This window comes from Papilio machaon, chromosome 13 (genome assembly GCF_912999745.1).
Source record: "Papilio machaon chromosome 13, ilPapMach1.1, whole genome shotgun sequence".
Lineage (NCBI taxonomy): Eukaryota > Metazoa > Arthropoda > Insecta > Lepidoptera > Papilionidae > Papilio > Papilio machaon.
Window position 1 is genome coordinate 7,924,935 of NC_059998.1, and position 26,435 is coordinate 7,951,369.

Consider the following 26,435-nt stretch of genomic DNA (forward strand, 5'->3'; position numbering starts at 1 on the left):
CAACTCGTACATTGAAGGGAACTTGATTTTTTGTCTCAGTCTCTAGCCTAGAACTCGTCTATTTTGTCTCGCTCTAATGTTTGACGTTTAACTGATCAGTGTTGCTATGTTATTCTTTTTGGTAACAACTAAAGGTAAGTTAGGATATTATAAAATCTAGGTCTACAAAAAATTATTTACCTTTGCATATATTATTGTAATTGCAACTAATAAAAAAAAATAGGACAAGGATAATGTGTGACGGTTATTCACAATTCCATAAAACCTAGACATTGCTGGCCCCATGTTACAGTAATTTCATCACTATGGTATGATGGTAATGTAAACATTCACTCTAAAAACCTTGGTATTATTTATTTCTGTATAATATACATACCACACTGAAGCATAGTACTCCATAGCTACCTTACCTTAAATGTGATTTAGTGCCATATAGCGGTGGGTTTCCATTACTGAAACATAGGAGGATATAGGAGGGATAACAACACATGTTTTGATATAATTGATAAAAGTGAATGAATAAGCAAGAAATACCTATATTTTTATTAACATATCACAAGTTATGTACATTGGTGGGAAGCATTATGTGTTCTTGTGCCAGAACTTGGATGCATTACGAGGAGTCTTGCTTTTGCCCGAAGCCTTTTTAGGCGCGGAGTGCGTCTCACTGCCGCCGCCCGCGCCCGACTCGTCGTTCTCCGCTTGCGTCTTCAATGTCTTCTTTATATATGATATCTGGAATTAAATCAAACACACACCTGCAGTATAAACAGGAAATTTGGGAGTAAATAACCACTAAACTAATAAAAGATTTTAATTTTAATGTAGTTCATGGTTATTTTAGAGTGCAAGTGCATACAGATGTGTAAAATTCTCCACATTTTTAATTCTTTTCCATACCTCCTAAAATTATGTTATGGGCAGTGACTGATAAGAAATTGCCATCTTCCGTTAACTTATAAATGTTTTTTCTACTGTATACTGATTACTGGCTACTGTACTGTTGATTTGGTAATCCTATACATACTCCTTGGATAACTCTGACCTACTTGGCTTTTTATGTAGTATGTTTAAATTATTTTAAATAAGGAATGTCAGTTTTATTTTCTTAAGATTGAAGTATGTTGTAAATAAATCTATTCCGTTAATATTCTCAAAGAAGTAAGATGTCTACTGATCTAAATTAACTGTTTAACCTTTGTATACATATTTAATAATGATCCTGTATCAACTGAATTAAATCCAAATCAGTCCTTAAGTGTCTTTTTGGTCTTGTCTAAGTGATTCCATTAGCAACATCTACCGTTTCAAGATGTACAACCTACCTCCTGTTCAATGCCCTGTTGATGTCTTAATGCTTTTTGTTTATGATGGTTAGCTCGCTGTATGTGCCTGTCTACAGAACTGAGCACAGCTTCACAGGCGTTGCACCAGTCGGCCAGCACATCTGCAATACCAGACGCATCTTCCAGCCTTGCATCCCTACCAAGAGCAACATCAACCTCTACACGCTTACATTCTTGATCCAGTTTACCGTGAATAATATCTGTAATAAGTAGTAAAGATTAAAAACAGTTAAATTTCAGATATTAATTTGGTTGTAATAATATATATAATTATTCAAATGCATTAGACAAATTTGTAATAAGTATTTATTTGAAAGAAATGCAATGGAAAGTATGAAAATAAAAAAACAAATCACTTAATACATAAGTAAAAAGAAATTGGTGATGGCATTTTAAATTGTATAAATATGATGTCATTCAAATAACATTTTTACAGGAATTTCATAGAGATTATAATTCTTTTTATTTCAACATGTTATAAAAATGAGCCTCACCTGCATAAATTGCTTCTATAATTAAATCTTCCAAGTCTCTAACATTTTTAATATCTAATTCCTTTAGGAGCACACTATATGGTATACATTTCTCTTGTGTTGCCAGCGTTGCAATGGTCAGGTGTTGTAGTTTCTTGCATTGTACTGGAGTGAGTTCCAAATATTCAGACTTGTTCTCTAGATATTCCTTATATGTGCCATATGCAAATAGATTTAATGTCTTATAGTGTGTTGCATAGGGTCCAGTTTCCAACTGAAAGAGTAAATGAATAATGAAATACAGACTTGTTAGTATTAATTCTATGGTTTATTTCTTTATTCGAATCAAAAACATAATGCACTAGACCCTTTCAATAAAATCTTTTAGGGATAAGTCTGTTGATAAAAAAGTAAGCAAAAGTTTTTCATTAGGAAACCTAGATCTCATCTTTTGCAAAGATGGACTATTATAAAATATTTTATATTCACTATTAAAGAGATCAAGATAATTCGTAAATGAGCTGTACATCAAATATAATCAGTTAAACGTAATAACTAACCTCTTTGATATTTGGCATTTCTAGAAGTTCGCCGAAAACATGTACCCCGGGAGCTTCTAGTACTTGCTTTATTAGTTCGGCACAGGCGAAACCTTTGGCACCCTTTGCTAATAGCACGAATTGTTCCAGTGGGTGATTTGTGGAAAATGAAGACAAAGATGAAGGCTCATCCCTGTCCACGGACATAGGATTCATGTCGTTATTTTCTGTATTTGTACACTATTAACAAATTTATTACCAATACGATTGACTTTCCGAAATTGGTCTATTTCTGCAACTTAGATGCAAATCACTAAATAACATATATAAGAACTAATTTGCCAAACAATATGAACGTTTATTTTATTTTACTCCTTGTCTCCTTTTCAATGAGATAGTTTGACATTTGAAGTTATTAAGTTACCATTTGCAAAAATACGACCAGCAAAAGCCGCTTCGCTTCGTAGCACTATCTCTTTTTCACCACCATTTTAGTCTTTAATTTTATTTCACACTGTTCAAAGTTATTTTTTTTATATTCATAAATCAAATTATTTCTTCTTAAGTTTATTCTTATTTTATCAATTTCTTATTAAATCTGAACAATAATGACATCTTATAAACTCCCTTTATTTATAATTAAAACTGGAAAAATCGCATTGGAAAGTAGAAATATTTGGCATTAAAAACTATTTATCATTGTTTTAGATGAAAAGTCCCTTTTAAAAACTTTAAGTGACCATAAACAATAAAATGGCGCCTGGTTTTTTGTGTGTGCGATAAAATTATTGTTTTCGTAATAATGAAATGTGTAGTTGAGTGTTAATGTTTTTTTGTTGTTTTTAATATAGAATATAAAATGAGATACCATTACACGATAGATATGGAAAAAATGGATAAGTTTAAGACAGATTACGTGTGTGTCAATCATGTCTGCAGCGTCCTATACCGCCTTTTTTACTGACTTGATTGGTCTAATTTAGTAGTAATCGCCTTGATTTTTTAATGTAAAATCAATATAAGTTTGTTACCTACCGTTTATCAGTGATGTGTTATCAAAAATAAGTGTTTATGCGGCGTTGTGTTTTTGATGGATGCGTTTTGCATTAGTAGTTGTGAAAGCGTACATGTAGGTAATGGTCGAACTGTCATGAGGAGTAGTGTTTACTATCGGGACTGTGGACTTGTGTTGGTTAATTTGTTTATCGGCGCGGAATAAGATTTGTTGTCAACATGTGTATGCCAACGCCGAGCAATGTGTCGGGCTTCGGTTACTCGTGGGGCTTTACCAGCTCCGCCGACCTGACGAAGGGCGAGGTGGAGACTCCAAGCAGTTTAAGTTATACTTTAGGGAACACAGTAAGTATTTTCCTGTTTTTTATGTATGCATTAAAATAATCACAACAAAGAAGCAAACACTGTATGCAATATTTACAGTCCTTAAAATGTTTTTCTTTCTCATAATGTACTGGGAAAACAATTACATAGTATTGTTTTATCATCAAACATATATATGAATATGCTAAAACTTTGTTAAGGTCCTAATAAGAATGAATAAAGATAACAATATAACTTAAGCCTGATTAAATAAAACCCTGACTGACTGAAACTGACTAACCTGACTTTTTTAAACAATTTTTTTTAAATATTGATAACATAAAGTCTAGTAATTTAGATAACTTTCTACTACAACTAGAACCCTAGAACAACAACAACTGGAACACTTTCTTATTTTATATTCAAAAAATAAATAAATGGAAAAACGTTTTAGTGATGTAAACAAAAGTTATGATGTGCAACTAAAATTCAATTTTACCAATTAGAATTTCACTTACTATGTCCTTTACTGTTTTGTTGCTATATAATATTCCCTAAGACACTCCGGGGATGACAAATCAAAGGATATCTCATTTGGTTCATCAAAATTGGTTCAGTTGATTAGGTTCCAGACCTGATTGCTTTCATACAAACCCTCAAATATAAAAACTAACTTACTTACATGTGAAAATTACCATCTAACCTTTCATCATCATCATCAACCTGCCCTTATCCTTATTGAGGGTCGGCACAGTATGTACTACTCCTCCATACATCTCTATCAGCCGTCATATCTGAATTTACCTGTCATTGGGGTAAAAAAAAAATTAAGATTTTTTTTCAAACTATTTTAGATTTCACCTGAAACCACATTGACGGTTATGTCACACAAGTCACCACAAGTGCAGGAGAAAGTTGGTACAGTAGTCGCTGTGTCGAATGCTGCTCAGGTGACCAGGGTGGTGGCAACAGGCACTCCAGTCACCTCCCGGAGGATGTTTGTAGTGAGTGAGGCGCCCGCACACACACTCAACAGGGTCTCACAGCAAAACCAAACCGCTACAATACAGAGTAAGTTAGCACTTTTTGGATTTTATTTAGTAAAAATCACTAATATATAACATTTTTGAAACATTTAATAATAAATTTACAAATTGTGTGATGAAAACAAAATTGAATTTAGACTTTTTATGCCTATACCTAACAGTTTTAAATTTTTATTGTGTTTGTATCATTGAAATGTAGATCATAATATCTAATAATTACGTTTTGTATAATTATAATAAATATATTGTCATCTTGTTACAGCAACAAATCTAGGTCCTAAACAATTTCTCACACCAATTGGACCTATCCAGTTAACAGCAGAAGAATGCAACGAAATCTTAATGAAAAGAGCGCTGCAGGCACAGGGTATAGCGACGCCTGTGATAGATGCGTCGCAACTCAACCACACGTTGTTGAATGGCAGCCTAAAGACTATAACGGAAGCAGCCCAGACCCAAGCGGACACGATACAAACAACAACAGTACATCAGCATAATATGCTGCATACAAAACAAGAACCGGGAACTGCAAATAATTCACCTAAAGTAAGTATTTACACCTTATTACATTCTTATAACTTAAAAGTAACTTTAAAGTTAATAATTTATAATTTAATATTAAATGTTCATTGTATTTTCTTATTTAATGCATTTTTTTTCAAATTTAAACTCAATATTTTTTTCCCCAAGAGGAAATACATCAATTTTTTTTATTGTATTATAACTTAATTTGCAGTGCAGTGTATGCATAGTGTAAGTGTATAGTATAGTGTGTGTAGTGGCGAGTAGTACAGTGTGGAAGGTTGAGGCGGTGTATTCACAGACGGAGGTGCTGGGCGGAGCGGTGTTGCTGGCGGGGCACGCGCCTGCTCCCGCCGCCGGTGTCAAGGAGCGCCCCTACTCGTGCGACGAGTGCGGCAAGTCGTTCCTCCTCAAGCATCATCTTACTACACATGCACGAGTACATACTGGTATGCTAATATTATACACTATCTTGAAATTACACTGTCTTAAAATCTGTTTTAAAATGTACTTAAAGTGAATGAGTGGAGTTATATATTTTATATACAAGTGTTTAATAGTGGAGAGCTGCAAAGTGTTGACACAGTAGTGTGTTGTGTGCAGGAGAGCGGCCGCATGTGTGCGCGCACTGCGGCAAGGCGTTCGCTCGCAAGCACTGCCTCAACACTCACCTGCTGCTGCACTCCGCAGACCGCCCCTTCAAGTGTCACGAGTGTAAGATGGCCTTCACACTCAAACATCATCTCGTCACGCACTCAAGGGTAACTACAACATATCATTTTTAACTTATTTCTCAATATATTACATTTTTTATATTCAAACCAAAAGAATTGTTTTAATTACTGGTTTATTTTAGAATTAAAGCATGATTTGATTCATATTTTGTGTGTGGGCAGGTACACAGCCGCGGGCGGCCGTTCATGTGCGGTGAGTGCGGTCGCGGCTTCCCGCTGAAGAGGCACCTCGTAACACACAGCAAGTACCACGCCGGGGAACGTCCCTACGTCTGCAGCGACTGCGGCGAGAACTTTGCACAGAAGGTACGTCACCGCAATATTTGTAAAAACATATATTGCTGGACTCGGGAAGCAGAAACTCATGGTAAAAACCTCCACGTGCCATTGAAGGGTTGGTCGGAAAACTTATGTATTCTTAACAAGTATTGAACAGTTTATGTTGCGTAACAAATGTAATCATGGTAAATTTCAATCATAATTACAACGTCTAGGAACGTAGTCACCCAGCTCGGTTTGAAGATTCGTACATTATATATAATTGACTATGTTTATTTCAGGAGCACTTGGTGATGCACAGCAGGTTCCACGGGTCGCTGTCGCCGTTCGTATGTCCCGACTGCGGCGCGGCGTTCGCCCGCAAGTTCCAGCTGGTGAACCACGGGCGAGCACACGGCCGCGTGCCTCACGCCTGTCCCGTCTGCGGCAAGGAGTTCCTGCAGAAGCGCACGCTCGTCGCACACATGAAGTACGAACAACTAATTCCATTCTCCCCCCCCCATAGACCTAGCCTAGATCATCAGTTCGCGATGCCCATGATTCTTATTCTAACTTTAGTACAAATGCGAAGTTAACATAATTACATTCTTTCAGAATCCATACAGCAGAGGGCGTTGTTGCATGTTTCGAATGTGGCGAAGCGTTCAAAAGTAAATCAGAACTACAGCAGCATTGTAAGATGACGAGGCACTGTTTGAGCACCTCGCAGACACAACAGCAACAGCAACAACAGCAGCAGCAACAGCAACAGCAACAAGTACAGCAACAACAACAGCAACAAGTGCAGCAACAACAGCAACAACAACAACAGCAACAACAACAGCAACAGCAGCAGCAACAACAACAACAACAACAGCAGCAGCAGCAGCAACAACAGCAACAACAACAAACTACTGTGATAAAACAAGATGATTTCAAACCACAAATTGTTCAGGTAAAGAACATCTTTTTTGGGCCGACATAGTATTGTGACTTATATTAATTGCAGAATTTTTTTTGTAAGGTCTAAAAGGAATCATGAAATTTTAAATAATAGACGATTTCCATATTTTCATTGCAGTTTAAAAAATTTAGATGATTGATAACCTCAAAATTAATGATATTTTTGTCTGATTCTCAGTGTTACAACATAAAAAAATAAACCCATCAGAATTTTTTCGTTCACAAAACAGCGGGACGTTATTAACATGCCTTGGTTATGTTTTAGGTGATTGGTGCGGACGGACAAATATTGTCTGAGAAAAGCGGCCCCAGCTATGTGTGCCCGGAGTGTGTTTCATGTTTCAATACTAAGGTATTTATTCATTTTATCATTAAAATGGTCCATAAAAGTTGAAGTATAACCATTAACATATGAATTAGGGTCTATTTTGAAACTCTCGTCAAAGTAAAGTTACAACAGTTACATGTGTGTGTGCGTGTTTGCTTGCAGGAGGCACTGTCGCTGCATCTGCGGCTGCACGCCGGCGACCGCACTTGTGTGACCGACCTGTGTGCGCTCACTGCCGCGCTGCAGCCCGGCCTCGTCGCCGCGCACCACGCCGCCGCCGCGCACCAGACACCACAGCACTGTATGTACATCCACCCCCCACACTCACTGCCTCGCACCCGGCCTCCCCCCAGCACTGTATGTACATCCACCCCCCACACTGCCTCGCACCCGGCCTCCTCCCAGCACTGTATGTACATCCACCCCCCACACTGCCTCGCACCCGGCCTCCCCCCAGCACTGTATGTACATCCACCCCCCACACTCACTGCCTCGCACCCGGCCTCCCCCCAGCACTGTATGTACATCCACCCCCCACACTGCCTCGCACCCGGCCTCCCCCCAGCACTGTATGTACATCCACCCCCCACACTGCCTCGCACCCGGCCTCCCCCCAGCACTGTATGTACATCCACCCCCCACACTTACTGCCTCGCACCCGGCCTCCTCCCACACTTACTCCCACACGTACACTCGCCCACCGAGCCCCATACACACGCACCCCCCACATTAACTGCCTCGCACTAGACCCCCAACACTGCACGTACAAAATACACACGCACTCCCCACACTTACTGTCGTGCACTAAGCCCCTAGCACTGTATGTACACCCCCCCCACGACCTATACACACCCATTCACATACGCCCCACATGCCTCTTACAAGTCCTCACACCCCCATACTTACAGCCACTCTATGACCGCCTGCACACACATACCCGCTGCTTGGACCTCCTTCATATTACTAACATATATGATTGAATTTGTCATAGCAGCAATAAAATTAATATTGTAATTATTTTTCCAGCACAACCAATACAAATAATATCTTCAAATCCCAACAATGTGGTACACACGCAAGTCATAGCTACGGTGAGTGTACTTGTTGATTTATTGCTAATTACATAATATTAAATATCCTATTAGATAAAATAATTTATAATAAATAACTTAAAATAAATTTGTTTATATTGTCAGAATCATCACATAACTCCGCCGCGGCCTAAGATTCACTTTTGTGCGGATTGTGGGAAAGGTTTTGCGGCAAAACATGGACTGCAGGCACATCATAGAAGGTAAAATTCTTCTTAAACATTCTATAAACAATTAAATTTATACTGTATTCTTATGTATATAATGTTTTAGACATCCGGACGGCAGCTGTACATTACGGACACACGTGTGTGACCAGTGCGGCAAAGCGTTCTTCCAGAAGAACCACCTCATGCTGCATCAACGACAGCACATGGACCTGCCACCCAGAAATGTCAGTATAATTGTATGTATTTAACCTTATAATAGCGATGGGCTGACTGCACGGACGATGGTGTCATGGAATGGCGGTCACGGACCTGGTCCTTGCAGCGTGGTCAGATCAGGTCAAGGTGGCGGGAGTATCCTGGATGCTATTAGCAAGGGACCGATGTGGTGGCGATCTCCGGTTGAGGTCTGTGCCCGGCTGTGCATGTCAAGTGGCTGTAAAGAAGTATTACCACGGATATTATCCATCCAACACGAAGAAATGTGATCTCCACAGCATGGCGAGATAAATTAAAGTTAAATTGTTTTCTTGCAATATTTTCCACTCTGAGTATGGCTTATCTCAGAGTATCGCATACTAAAATGAAAGAGGCTGCGGAGATGTTTTCTATTGCTTAGAATAAATTTACTAAAATGTTAATAGTTAAATTTTAAATATTATTTTGACTTTTCCTCTAGTCACAAGTGCAACAGGCGACACAGCAAGCGCAACAGCAGGCGGCGCAACAAGCAGCGCAGCAAGCCGCGCAGCAGGTTGCTCAACAAGTCGCGCAACAAGTGCAGCAACAACAACAGCAGCAGCAGCAACAACAACAACAGCAACAACAACAACAACAACAACAACAACAACAGCAAGAACATCACCAGAATAACCTCGAAATGGACCAACAAGACCATCAGCAACCCACGCACATACAAGTTGTAAGTCCAAATGAAAGATTAACTCAGTCCCACTCAGAGTCGTAGTCTCGCTTAACGTAGATTTAGTTTAAGAAATGTATACTGTTGTTCAATTAAGAACTCTGAGTGCATCTGTATATTTAGACATAGGTAACTAAGATTAATGACCCATAGATCAGCTCATGGTTCATATGTGTGCAGTAGATCAGTGAACAGGTTCTCCGCTTAGTTCAGATTAGTCGTTGAGCCAATGTGAGTTGTACTTTAGATCCGGTTCAAAAGTGATTAACTGCGCAGGTGACGAACCGGTCGGGGCAGGTGATCGGCAACCACATCCTGGTGGGGTCGCTGGGCGGCGTACAGCGGCGGGTGTTCGGTACACCGCTACACGTCATAGGCCGCGACGGAAAACCTCTCGCCGCACACCACGCGCCTCACAAACCTGCCACTGCGAGACACCACGCCAACACGTACGTACACCACACGCTATAAAGCTATATTTTACTCTCAACTTAAAGGGAGTAAGCGCAAATCTGGAGGTCAGTTCTTAAGATACAGAGATGTTATCAAACGACATCTGACTGCATGTGAGGTACCGGTCAAAGGTTGGGAAGAGCTCGCGCAACAGAGAAAAGAATGGCGCAACTCTGTCAATTTGGCAGTAACACGCTTCGAAACCCGACGATTACAAGACCTGGATGCAAAGCGCCAAATTAGAAAAACTCGACCAAAGCCTTCCTATACCTATACATACGATTCCTCAGGCCGGTTGTACTGTGCGCCGTGCGACCGGACTTTCAAAACTAAGTTCGGATTTGCCAGTCATCTCCGATCGCACTCTCGGAGATAGCAAGGTTCACCATTGACGGATTACGTCACGGAGGACATCACACCACACGCACAGACACACAGACACGCACAGACACAAGTCAAGTGTAGGAAATACATGACTCCAATCAACATGAAGAACCTCAGCGCTCAAAACCATACGCACACATGAGTGCGTACAGTAAAAGAATTAAATAACCTTCCCACTTTGAAACTGTCACCAAAATGATATGATTTAGCTCATTTATATATTACAACTTTACGACTAAATTGCATTCTGGGCGTCAAATGACATGCAAACGGTGTTAGAATAGTTAGTTCTTTAAAACAATTTAACTGGATATTAACTATCATCATAACATTTGGTATAAATATACCTAAACTATGTATTGCAGAGACGTAAAGGAGGTGGGAGGTCTGGTGCTGTCGGCGGGGCGCAGCGGACTCATCAAGTACGAGATCTCCATCCCGCCGACGCCCACAGTGCTGCAGGTGCAGCCCATGGACTGAGACCTGCGACACATGTGTCTGCTGAAACCATCGACACTAGACACCTGCTAGCATTTGGCGCGCACTCACCTGCGGATCATCTCGCCGTGTGATGCTATAGCCATCGGTTTTGACCTCCAGTACCATATGGTTTGGTTTGAAGTGCGGCTCAACTGACGCTGGTTTAACTTTGACGCGCAAGTGAAATGGTAGTTTGCTGAAACCATTGATACTAGACTCTCGGAAATGTACTGTGTGGTGTTTGGTGCGGTGCAACTGGCGGTGGTTATCTATTAAAACAGAGCAATATCAGACCTTCGTTAACCCATTGAGTGACTCAAAGTGTAGTTCAACTTGTGTTGGTCTGGTCGTGTGATTGCAGCTGCCACCGATACTAGAACCCGATACAGTGATAACGTGATTCAAAGTGTGGTTCAACTTACGTTGGTTTTTCAATAGACTCTGTTATTGATCGAACAGAAATATCAAACAAAGAAAACATTGCCATGGCCGAAGCATTCTGAAGGTATTTATTTTCGAGTTTTTAAAGAGCCTTATAAACTTGGCCTAGTTTATTTTTTTTTTAAAACTCATACAAATCGCAATTGTCAATTTGTAATTAGAGAAAAATAATTTATTTACGAGGTCAGTTTTAATCCGATTTTAACTTCGTTCTGAAACGAATTAATTGAAATAAATTATATTTAATGTAAAAAGAAATTCGGAGAGCTTTATTTGAGTAGTCTTCGATAAGATTGTTTAATGAAATGTTCAGAAATCACTAAATGTCTTACTTTGATGGCAATAATTAATTTTGGATCATGTATTATAGTTGGGGTGCTCTAAAATTTAGAGCACAGAAGTTAGTTTGTAAAAAGGCAGATGTTGAGTTAGTTTAGTGATCACTTAGTTTAATATTAAGTATATAAATACATAGTTGTACATATCATTGAAGTTTTTGTAAAGGCTTCGGCCGCGGTTTTTGTAAAAACTATGTACAATCGTAGAATTAAATAAAGGGCGGTTTGTCGCAAACGCATTTAAGAATAAAACATCTTTTTTTTTTAATTTAACGGATTTTGTGTTAAGATTATAAGTACATAATGATTTTATATGTCCAGAAGGACGTTGCGGTGCAATTGGATGGTTTTTTTATTTTTATTATAGATCTGACAGTGAATTTATTTAGTATACAATATATCCGCTCCATTATATATGTAAATCATATAAAAATTTTGCTATAATTCAACGGACTAATTATTATGTATGTAAATATGTTTTTCTCATCCCGTTTGGATGAATTTAATGCATTATGTGCCTTGTGTCCTTTGACACCTTTTAATATTTTTAAAGTCGTGAGGGAATTTTACTGTATGAAAAATGGACTTGTATGTATGTGTCAAATGTAACGTCAAAGCAATAACCAATGTTCCAGTCAAGTTATTAAGTCTGACAAAATTGAAAGTTGTCAAGTCAGACGATATGAGTACAGTCAGAAACCCTCTGCAATGTTTATTCAGTTTGTTTTTTTTTTGTATCTAGTCTGGAATAAAAGATGCTATGTGGTTGTCTCTTTATCTATTAAAAATTCTATGAGAAATAAAAAAAAGAAATAATAATCTTTCATTTTGGTAGCACAAACTAAATATAAAAAATATTTTTTTAAGTTGGAGAGTTTATAATTAACGATTAACAACTGCATAGTGTCTTAGAAAATTTATACAAAATTGTGTTTGTATCAAATATTTTCATCCATAACTATTGTTTGACAAACTGACAGCTGTCATTATACAATGAAATTAGTACAGACAGACAAGGATTTCTGATCTGGTGGGTGAAAGTCAAATTTAATTATGATAGCACACTAGCGCCCTCCTGACGATGTCAAAGAGTGTTACAAGATTCTTTTACTATAGCTTCATATTGCTTATTTGTCTAAGATACATTAACAGTGATCCTGTCATCAAACATTCTTAGCTACAACACTTAATTCTTAGTTACAATCTGTGACTTTGTTCGTTCATGAAGTCCGTTTTATAAAATAAAGTATTATATACACTTGACATTGACGAAATACCAATAATCCAAGATATTGGCTATAGCTTCATATTTTTCTTTTACACCATTTTCTAAGCCCATGGTTATCTTCTTCCAGTGCCTCTTCAGTCTTGAAGGTTGGCTGCTAACTTGGAAAATTTGTTTCTATCTAATGCGGTGCGAAACAATTCCTCCGCTGACCTAATACCCGTCCATTCTCTGATATTACGAAGCCCCGACTTTTTCCTACGTCCTGCGCGTCTCTTGCCTTCAATCTTGCCCATCATTATGCGCAGCTTTTACCTATCATGTCGGAGTACGTATTCCACTTAACGCTTTTTGACGGTCTGCATAAATTTTTGACTCATAACAACGCGCTGGAACACCCTCTCATTTCTCACCTTCTGCGTCCAGTTAATTCGGAGCACACGGTGATACCACCACATTTCTAATGCAACCATGGTTGTACATCCGACAAAATTAACCAAGTTAGCAGGTCCTCTTTCAGATATCCTCGTTTGACTGCACTTACACAGGATATTGGTTAAATAGAGTTTATCCGTTTAGTATTTTTATTGTATGTTAAATATTCTTTATTCTAGACTTATATCTCATAAATAAAAACATTTTTTTTTTTAAATAAAAAGTTGACTTCATTACTTATAAAACTCGACAAAGAATAAAATTCATTAATTATATATTTTTTTCAATATAAACAGACATTAAAATTGATGTTAAATTATTTTGACAAGAGTGAAAGTGTGACAGCTGTCAGTTGTCAGCCATGTTGCGCGCCAAAGGTCAAGGTGAGGTGAAGTGAGGTGAAGTGAGGTGAAGTGAGGTGAAGTGAGGCGCGCGACGTTTGCAGTATTATGTTAGTTGTGACGTCAGCAATTGTATTTGATATCGGTTTCCGCAAGTCAAGGGATGCAACTTCGCCATCTACTTATTTTGTAAATACATAGTGGATATCTATAATTTTTTATATTAAATGAGAATATACATATTATAACCATGTCAGTGTCCTTATTTCAAAATATTTACAACCCCCTTATGTTTATAATATGAAATTTTTGAAGATCTACAACACAGTAAATAGCTCAATCAACAAAATAATACACAGAAATAAACAGGGTTTGTTTTAGCATTTCCTGCGCCTTGAGCGAGATTTTTGCGGCGCCTTCTTTTTTGGTTTCGGGGGAAATCTTCCAAAGATAGATCATCTTAGGATGTACCGCAGGCGCCTCTTTATATCCGATACAGGTGCCTGCGACGCCCCCTTATGCCTGGTGCCCTGGGCGGTAGACCCACCTGGCTGTACCCTAACGCGGCTACTGGAAATATGTAAACAATATTTTTTCTCGCTTGATGACTGCAGAAAAGAATTTATGAAGTTTTTTTTATTTGCCAGTATCGTAGAAAAGTAACCTGAATGATGTTTTTAAAAAAATAAAGCAGAAATCTCTGTTTTCAAATACCACAATTTATTGTAATCAAAATCTATTACGTTACAATCGTAAATCAACGTGTGGTCCGTTATTGATTCAGTGTTTTAGGTTTTCAATTCCCGAAAGCAATTCGAGCGCGACACATAAATTAAAATTCTGCCACAAATGTCCTCGTCTGTGTACTGAACCCGATATTTACACGCGCGCTTTAATAAAAAAAATTCGACTTCTATTACTTTTTAATAAATTGTTTTTAATAACTTAATAAGAATATCATATCACACATAAAACTTGTTTGTACAGGCTAGTTGATGATAATAAAGTTATACAGCACATCTTTTCTCTACATATTCGTGTCAAAGATAAATTGTGGACCAATTTATCTTTGACCGTAGTGCAGTTAACAAGATAGTTTAGTTTCCACAAGGCTACAGAACATCAAGGGTGAAATAGAGTAACGTTTGGGTTGGCTCATTTAGAGCAACGAATGAGGCTTGTAACGGACCCCTTGCAATTACAAGAAGCCTTCCGGTTATTCTCACACACACATAAATATGGAATTGGCATACACGACGATGAGGTTAAAATTTATCTCAACCCTTAACGCCTACAGAAAATTAAGGTCAAATTTGTGGTTTGTGTCAAGTACTTTGTGACTTTAAATAGAAGTTAAGTATCAAAAGTCTTATAAAAATTAAAGCCGTTACTCAAAAGATCTCAACTGATTACAAAAATAAATAATACAATTTTTAAACTAAATTTTAATACGTAAAATAATAAATGCGTTTTCAGTGTATGGTATGCGACGCAGACAAAAGCGCGTAACTGCATTTCGCGTGGTTTTCCGGCAGTCACTAGTTCTATTCTGCACTGTACCGCTGCTTGTAATTTCCCTCGAGCCCGGAACTCTCCGAACAATAGGAGACAATGTGAATTATTGACTGTTATTTATTTTGGAAGCAATTCGTGGTCTTATAAATCGTTTAATACTACACTTTGTACTGATAAATTGAAAAATAGACAAAAATCTAGTGAATAGCTCTCCTTTTAAACCTTTTTTATGAGCTACAATTGTGACATATGTATGTATTTATACATCAACTTATTTACTATACATAAAATATTTATTGTGTGAATGCGTTATACTCGTAAAAAACGAACACAATCGCGAAATGTGTCGTTTTTCTTTTGTTTCATTTCATATAAAAAGTTTTCATTTGTATTCGGTTCAGTTACTTTGGTGCCTCTAATCCGCGTTATGTGTTACCCAGCCGTTGTATAAACCGAAGTCATTTCCCGCGGGAGAAATCTACTCAAACGCAGACTATTACTTTCAATTTTTACTTCGAACCTTAAGCCCAGTTTTGGTCTCCCTAGTTATTCCAAGTATGGTCTTTTTTGTTTTAAGATCGGATCTTGAAGATTGAAAAGAAAGTATTGCGCCATTTATTTTTATAGCCCTAAATACTCGTCTCTATTCAGCATTTTATGTGTCTACGAATTATTTTTCTTAGCGCGTATTAATGCGCAAGTTTAGATGGAGGGATGGATGGATGTTTGTAAGAAGGTATCTCCAGAACGGCTCAACGGATCTTGATGAAATTTGGCACAGATGTAGAACATAGTCTGAAAAAACACATAAGCTACTTGTAAAGTTTTTTTAAATTCACGCAGACGGAGTAACGGCCGACAGTTAGCTTTCATACATTTCTTTAAAGAAATATTCCACTTCAAAGAACTTTTTTATCGATGTTAAAATGCGGTATTGTTTGAAAAATAAACTATTAAAATAGGTTGTGGAAATTCTATACACCAGCTTCAGTCTACTGAAATAAAAGTAAACTTGCAGTTATTGTTGACTGCACATTAAATATCAAACAGACGCGAAACTTTGACAATTTCATTCGTTTTTCTTCTGTTTTCTTTGTTGAAAGACATCGTTTTCATATTTTACGCAAAGATTACAATCTATTTTAGTTCAAATGTCTCAGGAGGGTAATTTTTATGTTTTGTATACGAGTTTGTAAGTTCTTTTGTACCCTTCGTATTAATTCCTTGTCACAGTGGTACCTAAAATCAGATATTTTGGTTTTTCATTGACAGAAATAGCCAACTTGCCAATAATTTTGATAGTGAAAAAAAATGTCTGAACCGAATGGGAATGAATAAAATGGCTTTAAATAAATGTTTCGCAATAAATAGAATAATAATATAATGAGATTACCGTTTATTTGTTTATATTTATTTTGCATTTGTCTTGATGTATTGAATCGAAAAGGGCTTCGGAGTCCGTGTGATGAATGAATTTTGTATTCAATTACAAATGACCAATTGATGTTGTTCTCTTAGTTTATTGGACTTTATTGAATAACGTACGACAATTACGTTTTTTATTACGGTCTTAATGTTTAACTTTATTAACAATCTTAGCGTTAACAATTAAATTGAAGAAACAAAGAAAAACAAACTTCAAAATGACAACGTTATTAATGTAAACTAAATATGTTGTTATTATATAATAAGAGTAAGACTATATGCTTAACAACTTAAGAAACAATACATATAACTTAAGAAATAGAATACTAAATACGATTTATATTTGAATTTTTACATATTCAAATGTAAAAAAGCTTAACGTTACAAAAGTCTGCATTAACAAATACTTTTGAGAGAACTAGAGAATAATTTAATTTACATATTTTTGCCCGCTCTGAGACATGGTAACAAGCAGAGATTTGAGTTCGACGAATGAACTTTGTATTAAATTATCTAATACAGAGAAACTTTCTCAACATTTCAATAAAATTATCAAATGAGTTCTCATGTTTTTGTCTTAATATGGATACATTAAGAAACGATGTCTATAAATTATATTTTAAAAGGATGTTGGATGACGTAATAAAAATAAAAATGCCACATTAAAAAAAACATTTATTAACAAATTACAATTTTAGGAATTATATTATATAATAAAAATAATACATTTTTTTCTTAACATTAGTAATAATAATTGAAATAAGTAAGTATATCATGTCGCTATTACTTAACTAACTTTATCACTGGCATAAAAATGTTGAAGTATACTATTACGAAATCATTACTGTGGGCCTAGCATGAATATTTGCGACAAGAGCTTTTGTATCGTTATGTCAAAGTAAATATGATTTTTTGATGTACTTTACGCTCGATAGGTGGCGCTGCACAAATTTTAATACAAATTTTGTCGATAACATACCAACGCGATTTTCACAAATATTCGTGATAATCCTTATGGAATGCTTTATCTAACAAGTTACATAAACTAACTGTAACTCGCACTACGATTTTTAGTATCACAGAATTGTAATGTTCATTTCATGAGCTTATAAAACATTGCGCACCACAAAAATTGTGCTGGTAAAATCGAAGAGTAGTGCACTCTAGACCTAAAAATTCAGCTAGCGTTTTGCAACACGAAGTAGTATGGTGGTTGCAGCTTGTTGACACCAGCGATGGCCACGGTGGGGGCAGGGCCGTGCCACTCCAGCCTGTATCTGTCCAGCACTCTGGTAGCGAGCGCTGCAAGCATGTTGCTGACGACGCCCGACGCCGGACAACGCTCCCCAAACGGTTTGAACGAAGTTGGATGAGCTCGTGTCGCTCGCAGAGGCTCCCAACCCTCGCTGCACCAGCGCTCCGGGATGAAAGACTTCCCTCTACCCCACTGCTTCTCGTCTTTGCTGGTTACACCGTGCGCGAGGACTATGTCCACCTGAATCGAATAGAATAGTTTTTTAACCAAGTTTTAAGGGGATAATTGTTGAACGACACACGCTCTTTTATTCCAGTTATTCTTTTTCTATATAAAACAATATACCAAACTAACCCCTGCGGGTATTTCATAACCAGCTAGGACCATGTCCTGGGTGCTACGTCTGACTACGCCCCCGGTGACGGGGAACAGGCGCAGGGCCTCGTTGGCGCAGGCGCGCAGATAGGGCAGCTGAGTGCAGGAGTGATGAGGAGCGCCCGCAGCACGCGCAGCTGCGCCCCATGATACCTCGTCGTGCGCGCGCTGTTGCTGCGCCGCGTGCAAGGACAGCTGGTAGAACATGCTCAGTGCTGTTTGCGCCAGCTGCAGAAATAACATTAAATCCTTTGTAAACAAGTTGCTGTTTTATTGTTCTATAAAATTTACTTAATTCAGCAACTGCTTCTGAAATAGAAACCGGAACGAGGAAAACTTTCGTTAAATAATAATAACTAAATTAAACATCAAGTAGGAAGTCGACATATGGAAAGTGCTATTCATTTTAGTAGTTTTATTTACTGTTTTGGTGGACACCAAAAATATGTCGTTATTCAACCTAACGCAACTAAATAATGAAAAACATGTAACTGGTAAAACTAAAAAAGAGACAAAAAATACAAAAATAGAGTATGTCGATGCACCCGACTTTATCTTTTGTAGTAAAACTCACAGGCTCAACACCAGCTAACAGAACATCAGAGGCGAGCGGCAACACGCGCTCCTGCAGCGGCCGCAGTCTGTCCAACAACACTTGCTCCGGCCGCAGCGAGCCCGCCCTCAGCGAGTGCACCGCAAGCAGCAGGAAGTGTTCCGTTAAACTGAAAACAAGAAATCAGTATAAAACAGAGATCAACTAGGATTAACATTCTGCTAATGATTGTTAATCGTACCTGTAATGCATGTCGAAGGTTTGTAAGGTAGTATTGAAGGTGTCCGAGTCCCTCTTGAGGGTGTGTTCTGAGCGCACGAGGTGGCCGGCCCCCGCCACCAGCAAGCTGCAGCGCACCAGCCGCTCCGCAGCCGTCAGCTCGTCTTCACATCGGTTCCAAAGTGAACATGTCTCCGGCGTGTCGTCGTCGAGTGACGTCTTCTCTTTAGCTCTAAAATATAGTTGAAATATGGTATATTTTGAGACTCATAGGTAGGAAGACAGTAGATAGAAGAATATTACTAAAATCTATTGCTTCTACTAAGACTGACACTTAAATCCTCGTTTAAGACCTTGGTCTTCCAGTCGACGATCTTCAGGCTAGGTTTTTGGCAAAATCAACACGAGTTATTCAGAAATAGCTAAGAGCTACATGAGACATTCAAGACGTGTCTATTGAATTTGGTTTTTTATTATAGTTTACCCTTGAATCTATGTCCCAGATGCAATACCTGTTTTCATCTGTGGGGACATGAGCTGGACCGTCCAGACAGCCGAGCCGGATACCAAACAGCATCGCGCCGAGTGTCTCCAGCGCCCAGCGGTACAATTCAGTCGATATCTCATCGTTCAATGCGTTCTCCAAGTGACGGAGCTCACCCAAACTGTAAAATATTATCTTTTTGTAAGATTGAAACTAGTTTTCATCAGTTTTTTTCTTGCAATTATGATAGGCTTTTATTGTCATTTGAAGAAAGTTCATTATTTTAATTAAGCATCCATAAAAAAATCATTATTATACGGATAATATGGTTTCTAGCCAAAATATTCAGACGGATAAAATTAAATAGATTTTTATGTACTCTATAAATTCTGGATTGGCATGTATTGAAATGTACCGTCGCGTGAGGCTGGCAGCGATATCGTCGAAGACTTTATCGTAGTTGTTGAGAAGAGTTCCATCCTGAAGCAGCGTGCCAATGGCAGACCAGATTTCTTTCGTCTCATCGCTGAAAAATAATGTCACAATAAGAATCTTGAAAGACATAATATTTAAATTGGTTTAATTCCAGTTATTGTAAGTCTAAAGAAAATGTATCTGAATATATAATATTGTTGGTAAAATCTATATCTTCATAACGTACCCCTGTGAGGTGTGTTGGTTCGCGGTGTGTCGGCGTTGTTCGTGTAGCGGAGAGCGTTGCCACTGCGGTGGTTGCGTTACTTTGCTCTCGTACACCTGAAACAACATTAGCTTACGTACTAAATACTGTTTTATTAAGTTCAGTAGTTTTGAAAATTGTTGACTTACGTATTGATCGAAGATAATAGAAAAAATATTGTTTTATATAAAATATATTAAACAAAACAATGGTCTGATCATCGTTTAACATTTCCAATAACGCACGCAAATAAGAACGTTGTTAGCACGTGCGGAGCTCATGCTGGGCGCGTGCGATTGAATTGTGCCAGTTATCTCAATGATTTATTTGCCATTGTTTACAGGCCGAAAACTGCGTCAAAGCGGGCCTGGATAGTGACCCTAAATTAATTGATGACGAGGAAGAATATAATATAATAAAAAGTTTTCTTTATGTAGTTCCATTATGTAGGAATATGTAGAGAAGAGTTGCTTAACCAAGTTTTAAGATATAAAAGTTTGGGAAGTACTTTATATGGTGTTACAATTTAATACAAGTTTTATATAAATGTTAACTAGACTAGGTTGGTATCATCAATAGGATGGTAAAATAAAATGATCATGAATTTTAAGGACATTGCGGCTATTTAAGAAAATTAAATATAGTTTATCAGTAAATTCGCCTGCGCAAAGTTCATTAGGTTATAATATAGCAGTTAAAAATAGAAACAAATCTAAAATAGATTACTAGATATTTAAGAATATACAATAATTTTTTAAGTTTTTTGGAAAAAGTAAAGTCTGACAAAATATGAAAAGTACAAAAAAAAACCGGTTCGTTTATCGAGCTAACGAGTGATAGGGTGTTACTCGTATATTTTGTGCGCATCAGATAGTGCATGCTGTGACACAACGTATATGACACTATATGACCCGCTTTACGTCAATGCGATAAAAATTTGATAAACCTCAGATTTATTACATGTTTCATTAACCTCTGGTAATCAGGAAACAAATGGAATAATGATTTTATCATAATAAATATAATATTGAGTACTATTCTTTATCTATATATATAAAAGAAAGTCGTGTTAGTTACAGTATTTATAACTCAAGAACGGCTGAATCGATTTGACTGAAAATTGGTGGGCAGGTAGCTTAGAACCAGGAAACGGACATAGGATAATTTTTACCACGATTTCTTTTTTTTTCCGCGCGGATAGAGTCGCGGTTAAAAGCTAGTTCCTTATAAAATACATGACTAGATAATTAGAGATTACATTTGAACCTTACCTCTTTCATGATGTCAGGATCGAAGACATAGAGCACGGGTCTCTTACGTGAGGCCTTTGCCAGTCGCACAAGGTCCCCGTAGCGTGTCCGAAGGCCCTCCAGCAGGCCCAATCCTACTGAGTGATGAAAGTTACCTGAAGAATGGGAACAAATACTTAATTTAACCACTGATTTGGTCCTAAGTATTTATCTACTTAAAAAAGTAGACAATGAATGAAAGGTTGTAGAAAAATCCTACAGACTATAAGTAACTATATCTGTTTGGGCAAGCAAATATTCGATAGCAAAGCACATAAGGGTAAATAGTCCGTAAAAGATTGCCAGTTGATATGTTTTTAACGATGCAAACACACGGGGGGGTTATTGCACAGCAGGCTTTATTTTTCGCTCGAATGGCGAAATGTTTCAATTGTTTTTTGATTTTCGTTTATTCCATACTTTAATGTATAAACATTTACGACTGTTTCTGAAAATAAGAATGTTTTGTATACAATAATTTACAACCAATTTAGTAAACAAAATGGTGCCACAAATTATTTGTTTTCATCATATTCTGATGAATTGAATTAGAATAATTGTAAGTTCTAAAGAATGATAGCGTTAAATTAATGGCCTACATTTACCACATATTTTAGTGGCAGGCTATATGTGTAAAACGTCAATGCTACTAGTCTTTTAAAACCGTTAGCTCTGCCTTTCACTGAATCGTTTTTGTCTGTGATTTAGCAATCGTTTGATAAGATTAGAAAGTGCGCTCGCTTCTGCTTTTAATTTGCAAAGTCAGAAAAGATTAGTCTAAATATTTAAATTATTTTGTCTCTCTTGGACTCTATTGTTAATGAAATTTACAGTGGATTTCTAAGACCAAAATCTTCGTTTAAAACATATTATCTCTGCTTTGTGAAAGATTATAACAGGGATGACAGTATGTTTTATATAGAGATTTTGACCTCAGGAACCCACGGTTAGTAGATCTGTAAAATTATCAATGATAATTAGAATTTATAAAGGTTCTATTAGGTTTGCAAAATGCTTAGATTTGTTTTATCTAAAAGTCCTATTTTATGGAAATACAGGTATTTGGATTATTAATGGCGAAAGGGTTCTGTTAAATGATGGTAATGATCTCTTTGAAAATTCCCCAATTGTAATATGAATTGGAAGTTATGATAACTTTCTTAAGTGACAGTCGACATCTTTAAAGATAGTTGTAAACCGTAGTAAATTGTCTAGACATTGTAAGCTCGCGGCAATCTTCAGTGCGGCCATGATGAGAGACTTTGTTGAATCTGTTATATCGTTATAACAGATGAAATGGAGACGACGGTCCTTATTTTAAATGTTATTGTGATAAAAGAATAATGAATTGAACGAGTTTCTTTCGAGTTTCGTCACTATAATGTCGGTTTTTTAAAAAATATGTAAGGCCATAACAATCTAAATGTTACAAAACCAATGTTGCACACATGTGCATATCTCATCCGTCACGTTCTTATCAATGTTTCTGTAGTGAAAACTCACAGTTAGTGTTACCATCTCACCTATCCTGGGCAGTACGTATGCGGAGTGCCGCAGCATGGGTAGTGCCAGGGGTCCGGGGATGTGCGTGAAGGGACGTGGCTGCTGCGCGGGCGCGGGTGCGGAGCGGCGCTGTGGCGATGTTGCCGCACCGCGCTGCCCGCTGCCTGACAGCCGCCGGCGAGACTGACGAGGGATGCTGGCAACAAGAAACTGAATCAGTATATTTTTAAACATCTAAAGATGTATTCTGCAACATCTTTCATGTGTAAGTAGGTATGCCATAAAATCATTAGTAACTTGCAAGCATTCGTCAAGTAGATATGTATCACCGACCTAATAATCATTCGATATACCACGTGTGTATTATTACATGAAGAACAATTACTTAGTCGTATTAAAAAATATTAACGTATAGTAAATTAGAAGGTTTTACTTTAAGCTTTTAAAATGTAACGCGTATTAGTTCCATGTCTGATTTCATGATCATTACCTAGGGACGTGAAACAGTTATTGTACAAATATCGACTTTATAACCTTCGGTAAAAATATAGTTTTATAAACTGGTAATTCAAATGAAGCGAATAGACTGCGTCGTAGAATATGGTATTACGCGTCTAGTCTACCTAGCGCTAAGAGCCGAGCGTCGAGCACACAAGTTCAAGGTCAAACAACAGTTTAAAAAAACGATTATTATGCGATATCATTAACGCATGAATCAATGCGACAACTACGACTTCGATTTCATTCACTAATGAGTGAGTTTGTTTACAAATGCCGCAAAATATTTGAATTTGAAGTATTGATTTGAAGATTATTACGTTACCATTTCATAGGACATCGTAAAAGCTTTATATTTATTAATATAATTTGATCACCTAGCTCAGAAACATTTGAGTCTATAAGTCTTTAAGCAGTTTAAATTAAAAAGCTACTGAATTAATGTTCGTACTATAATCAGAATTATAAATAAGAAACATACTAGACAGTTTTTTTGCCATCATTACGTAACACAAACTGTACTTGAAGTATTAGTAACTAAAACCCACCTACAGCAGAACAGGTCAGGAAGTGGTCAGGAGAATATTGATCAAACTAGTATCTTAACTAGGCAGGATTAGATAACTGCGCTCTCGAGTTACTGTGCTCGTGCGGTGAATAACAAATATCCTCGACCTCTACTGTCATGGGACGAATATATTTTACAATAAATATTAATCATTGTCGATCGATCAACAAATTTATTTCAAATAGAACTGTACAAAATTATTGTTATCTCTGTTTTTTAAAAAGAGAATGAGCGGGATGACTACATGTTTGTATAAAGGTGATTTTGGCGGCGGGAAAATCATAGTAGCACGTTAACTTTTAACAGATAGTTAAACCGCTAAAGTTTTCGATCTGTGCAATTAAAATCGAGAGCATTTCGTGTCGTGTCTTTGGAACAGGAAAGTGTGTCACCTGTCTAGTGGTGTAGAATTAGCATATCGAACTGAGGCCATATGAGGCGATGCAAAAACTACGCGGATTTTTTGCAACTGTTCTATAACCGGGTCAGCGGTCTTGTTTTTATTTTTTATTAATACTATAAATAACTGTACGTTTTAAGTGACAGAACTCGTTTTATATGTGATGTTTTATCCAAGCTTCAGTTTTAAATTCCATATGAGTTCTTACTCATTTTTTAAGTTGCAAACGCAAACGTAGTGTGGCAGACGTTGACTGATCACTGAACGCCAATCGACCACATAATTATTTTGTAAACGCATTAACGAAATTAAATAAAATCAAAATAAACTATATTTTTTCTTCACTGTCTTATCATTTTTTTTTAATGTCTTAAAATATATAGAAGCAAAATTAAGAGAAATATACTAACATTAAAGCAAATAAAAAAAACTCACACAAATTGACGAATCAATATTGCCGGGGTGGACATTTTCACTTGTTAATAAATCCAAATTAAACAATATTTTTGTGTGATTCTTACACAAAACTGAACATATTTACATTACGATCACTAAACGTTGTTTGAAAGCATGCGTGTTGTTCTCAGGACGTATAGTTTTATAATGCACGCTTCAAAACGCGAAACGGCGTGACCAATATTGATAGTGATGTTACTTCGTGTTGTCGATATTCTACGTTTTTAATTTAATTTAATTATTTTAAATGCTATTTACGGTGAAATGTTAAACTGACCTCTTTTACTATTAACGCAACATTTAATCACTAGTATTTTATACTAGTATTTTTATAGTGTAAAAAATAGAGCAAGTTCTTAAAAGTATACGTAATATTCTCAAGACATATCATTTGTCATTAAGGCAACATTGAAAAATAAATTACGTCTTTTATATGTGAAATCTTATTAAAAACAAAACATATTGACCATAAATTTGAGAAAAAAGTTAACACGTGCTAATAAATTTAAAAACAATAAGTCGCAAATAATAGTTAATTACGTAATAGCTTTCACATAATTTTCAGAAGCAAATGTCCACATCTAAGTATTATTTATGTTTTATGTAGTGTATCACGGTTTTAAGAAATTCTTATTTATTTTATCGATACTCTTACGTTCTGGGACATCACTAATTGTGACCTTTGGACCTCTGCTTTGTTTATAATCCGAGTTTAATAAATTGACTTCAAGGACTAAATTTGTGATCAATTCTTAGCAAAGAGATTTTATTGATTTGTGTATACGATAATTATCTTTGTTGTATATTGCGATGATTTATTGATTATACGAGCTAACCAACTATTTATATAGCTTCGACATTTTATTTTAGGTAAATAATATACTTTGAGTGTACAATTGCATACATTTTTTTCTTAAATAACCTATAGATATTTTTCAAATTACGCCTCTTTAATATTGATTATTTTAATATATGACTAGATTGGTTTAGCATATTATGTATACTACAAAAACACTATTGTATACACTACATACATGCACTGATTATCTTAGTATTAAAAAATACTGGTCGGTAGTCTGTTTCTTTGTTTAAAGTTTATAATTACACTGTTTGTGTCCAGAACAAAATAAATTCAACTCTATTTGTCAATGTTTATTTTGTATTGTTTGAATTGTAAGCAAAAGATAACGGCTAGTAATTTTATATCATATTTGTATACATTTGACGTCAGTCAGTAGTGACGTTTAATCGATATCGATAAATTGTTTATATTACGATGAACCTTTTAATGAAGCATAAGTACCTTATAGATTGAGCCAATGACATATTTTTCTCCGTACTACTGTATTTATAAAGTTCATATTAAAAATTTACCTTTCAAAACGTTAACATTTTGTGCGCTGAATAGTGTTC

At 36.7% G+C, this 26,435-nt stretch overlaps 3 protein-coding genes across 4 annotated transcripts; 1 reads left to right on the plus strand and 2 right to left on the minus strand.

The window, feature by feature from the left end:
• Positions 1-544: 544 nt before the first annotated feature.
• On the minus strand, positions 545-2,756 carry LOC106709200 (COP9 signalosome complex subunit 7b). The gene is made up of 4 exons (XM_014500920.2): positions 2,380-2,756; positions 1,841-2,093; positions 1,326-1,546; positions 545-735 (listed from the first exon to the last, which is right to left on the minus strand). Exons 1-4 carry the CDS (start codon positions 2,572-2,574, stop codon positions 583-585), a joined length of 822 nt encoding a protein of 273 aa, XP_014356406.1. The 5' UTR covers positions 2,575-2,756; the 3' UTR covers positions 545-582.
• A 355-nt stretch (positions 2,757-3,111) lies between these two features.
• On the plus strand, positions 3,112-11,563 carry LOC106709230 (zinc finger protein 665). Its single transcript, XM_045680727.1, has 17 exons — positions 3,112-3,717; positions 4,530-4,746; positions 4,984-5,267; positions 5,524-5,692; positions 5,847-6,004; positions 6,140-6,283; positions 6,538-6,725; positions 6,851-7,037; positions 7,092-7,190; positions 7,464-7,550; positions 7,689-7,827; positions 8,553-8,617; positions 8,723-8,820; positions 8,891-9,011; positions 9,464-9,706; positions 9,983-10,155; positions 10,909-11,563. Exons 1-17 carry the CDS (start codon positions 3,592-3,594, stop codon positions 11,021-11,023), a joined length of 2,613 nt encoding a protein of 870 aa, XP_045536683.1. The 5' UTR covers positions 3,112-3,591; the 3' UTR covers positions 11,024-11,563.
• Positions 11,564-17,755: 6,192 nt separating this feature from the next.
• Positions 17,756-25,174, minus strand: LOC106709171 (probable cytochrome P450 49a1). Of its 2 annotated transcripts, XM_045680533.1 has the most exons (10): positions 25,002-25,174; positions 23,121-23,296; positions 21,580-21,713; positions 20,291-20,385; positions 20,045-20,155; positions 19,658-19,810; positions 19,168-19,377; positions 18,948-19,095; positions 18,353-18,601; positions 17,756-18,238 (listed from the first exon to the last, which is right to left on the minus strand). In XM_045680533.1, the coding sequence occupies exons 1-10, from the start codon at positions 25,034-25,036 to the stop codon at positions 17,921-17,923; spliced, it is 1,629 nt and encodes a 542-aa protein (XP_045536489.1). In that variant the 5' UTR covers positions 25,037-25,174; the 3' UTR covers positions 17,756-17,920. The 2 variants fall into 2 exon arrangements, with proteins under 2 accessions (XP_045536489.1, XP_045536488.1); XM_045680532.1 differs by lacking the exon at positions 25,002-25,174 and having other exon boundaries at positions 23,121-23,334.
• Positions 25,175-26,435: the final 1,261 nt, after the last annotated feature.